The sequence below is a fragment of the Solanum tuberosum genome, unplaced genomic scaffold, assembly GCF_000226075.1.
Source record: "Solanum tuberosum cultivar DM 1-3 516 R44 unplaced genomic scaffold, SolTub_3.0 scf00017, whole genome shotgun sequence".
Lineage (NCBI taxonomy): Eukaryota > Viridiplantae > Streptophyta > Magnoliopsida > Solanales > Solanaceae > Solanum > Solanum tuberosum.
The window spans coordinates 478,713-481,808 of record NW_006238943.1 but is presented as its reverse complement, the minus strand read 5'-3'; the positions used below and the strand labels follow the sequence as shown (position 1 = coordinate 481,808).

Genomic DNA, 3,096 nt, shown 5'->3' with positions numbered 1-3,096 from the left:
AAGAACTGAATGACTTCAATTATTTTGCTATAATAATTTAATATTGAATGATCAATATATATACAGCAAATAAATACACTATATAATGGAAAGAATTACAATCATGTTATAAATAATAAAAATAAATAAAGGCAATTTCTAGCTCATATATATTGAGCTCTTATTTTTTTGGTATAATAAACAAAATCATCATGATTATTATAACTAGAACTATAGAAATATATTTTATTTTTGAGATTATATTGTAGAATAATCAATTATTCTTTAGGATCATTCAGTCTATAGAGTCGAATTGTTCGTTTGTTTGTTGCTTGGACTGGTCTTGAATTTGTCTCAGATTCCTACAAAAAAATAAATCGAGAGCGTTATTGAAATGATTTATAGGTACATAAATATCTCCGACTTATATTGAGACGGACGGATATACTTATAAGACTTGCTATGAAAACTTATATATTATTATATGTCAACTTAATTTATCGTTGATCAATTATAATGTCAGCGTATATTATAATTAAGCTAAATCTAAATATGAAGCTAGAATAATTGATAAATTATTAGGATATAAAACATAATTCTAAATAACTTACGTCATGAACCGCTTCGCGAATTAGCTTCATTTGTTCTTTTGTAACAGTCCTCACCTAATAAAATACAAAACAAATGATATCGAATATTAACTTCAAGATACATTACAAGCATGAAATATTGCGCTTTCACATGAATAATATATGTTGACTGATTTCACAACTCGAACTCGTAATTTTAGAAGTTTTGAAATTACCTTTCTTACAATAGTCCATACAACATCTTGAGTGCAAGGAGGAACAGTCAAAGAGCCAATATATCTATAATATTTTCTGCTACCCAACTTCACTTTTTTTGGATCAATTACTCCTATATTTCTCTCCACATTTTTTGTATGTGCTAGAGCTTTCAAATCACTCTCAATCTGAAATTAAATATATATTATAATTAGTGACGTACACAGAATTTTTTGTGTGTGCTAGAGCTAATAATAATGTTGAATTTTTTTTATACTGTCAGTGTATAAAAATTTAATTCGTGTTTAGTGTAATGTACCATAGTCAAGAAGGGATCAGCTCTTCCAATTTTGTACATTATTCCAACAACTGCAGTCTTTCCATCTTCACTTTCATGTACCAAATGAACCTCCAAATCAAATCTGCATTATTTAATTCATACAATATTTTGTTACAAGAGGAAAAAAAAATAGACAGCTCGATGCACATAGCATTTCGTATTCATGCAGGGTTTCGTGAAGATCAAGACACACATCATGTGATGTAAACAACATATCCTAATACAAATATTAGTGATTGGTTCCATCACTCAAAAGTCGAATCAATGAACTATAAGTCACACGGAGATAATTTTATCGTTGCACCGAAAAAGTATATAATAGTAATAAATAAATTAAGTACCTTCTTCCATTGATGGTATGTTCAGAAGGTGAATGCCAATGAGCTTGATTGAGTTGATATTTAGTTCCATTTATTTTAATATGTCCAGCTCCACCTTCCCATCTTAACTGCAAGTAATAAATAATTTATTATTCATCACAAAAAAAAAAATTAAAATAAAATTAATCTTTTAAATTTCATGGGAATTTAATTTCCAAAAAATTATACATATATTTACTAATTAATTAATACAAGTTGCTAATTTAACGACCCCATATATAACTTCCCTCTTAATATCAAGAAATTAAACACCTAACTTTATATTATATAGTTGCAAATTCAAAAAAGTAAGGGGGTAGGTTAAATAGTAATTAACAGTAGACAAAAATGATTGTATATTTGATTAATTTCATTTGTAGTAGGTTAAGTTTGTTGATTTTATGTTCTTTAGTTAGTGATATTATATGAAAAATATTTAAAAAATAATAATATTAACAAGTCGAATCTCATTCCACCTCCACCCCAGAGAGAGAGCGCGCTAGTGATACTACATAAAAAAAAAAAAAAGTTAGTAAAAGGAAAATGATTTCCGTCCATAAGTAGATTTTTTTCTCCTCTTTTTAAGTTATTTGAAAGAAAAATGAATTTCATCCTACCAAACAGATCGAAAAATATCTTACCATCATATCATGTCCTCTATTCAAGAGAGTAGCATAGGATGATGTTTTGTAGCTTCTATGAAGTCTTCCCAAATGAGAAACAACTTCAACTCTCTCATTCAAAAGATCAATAGGAGATTGCAATTTTCCAGAGTTACACATTTTCCATTCTGGATTAATTTCACCCCAATGTGTTGGTCCATTTTCACTCTCTCTATCATAACTAAACTCACTTTCATCATCTGTAAAAAAAAAAAAATCATGAAAAAATATTATAATTAGAAATCATAGTATATAGTTGTAAATCGATAGATAACACTCTCTTTTTATCATCTTATGTCAGATGTAACATAAAGTTGTAAATTGAGACACAAATGATTATTAGAGCTCGATCATAATTGAATGGCAAGAGGTCTGTCAATCCGGTTGTTCGTTAATAGACGAAGCTCTCTCTTTATCATCTTGAGTCAGATGCAACGTAATGTTGTAAATTGAGACACAAATGATTATTAGAACTCATAATAATTGAATGGAGAGAGCTTCGTCAATTCGATGTTCATCAAAAGATGAAGCTCTCTCTTTATCATCTTGTGTCAGATGCAACGTAAAGTTGTGACTCATAATAATTGAATGACAAGAGCCCCGCCAATCGAGTTGTTCATCAATAAACGAAACTGTCTCTTTATCATCTCATGTCAGATACAACGTAAAATTGTAAACTGAGACACAAACTATTATTAGAACTCATAATATTATTTGAATGACAAGAGCTTTGTCATGTTTTATCAATAGACGAAATTCTCTCTTTACCATCTCGTGTAAGATACAACAATTTAAGAGACAAATTAAAGAATACTAACCAACTTCATGACATGTTGCAATGAATGCATTTGTGAGGAAAAGAAAAGAAAGGAACAATATTGTGTTGGTTCTTGTAAGCTTTGTCTCCATATTTATTTTCCCAAGAAGAAAAGAATTTTGTGTTTTGTTGTTGTTAAGGATGCAACTTAAGT

The 3,096-nt window shown here is 28.8% G+C and overlaps 1 protein-coding gene across 1 annotated transcript; it reads right to left on the bottom strand.

Annotated features, from left to right (window-relative positions):
• LOC102581352 (alpha carbonic anhydrase 7-like) lies at positions 1-3,096 on the bottom strand. The gene is made up of 7 exons (XM_006340106.2): positions 2,944-3,096; positions 2,105-2,325; positions 1,446-1,552; positions 1,084-1,186; positions 785-952; positions 591-644; positions 1-341 (listed from the first exon to the last, which is right to left on the bottom strand). Exons 1-7 carry the CDS (start codon positions 3,032-3,034, stop codon positions 258-260), a joined length of 828 nt encoding a protein of 275 aa, XP_006340168.1. The 5' UTR covers positions 3,035-3,096; the 3' UTR covers positions 1-257.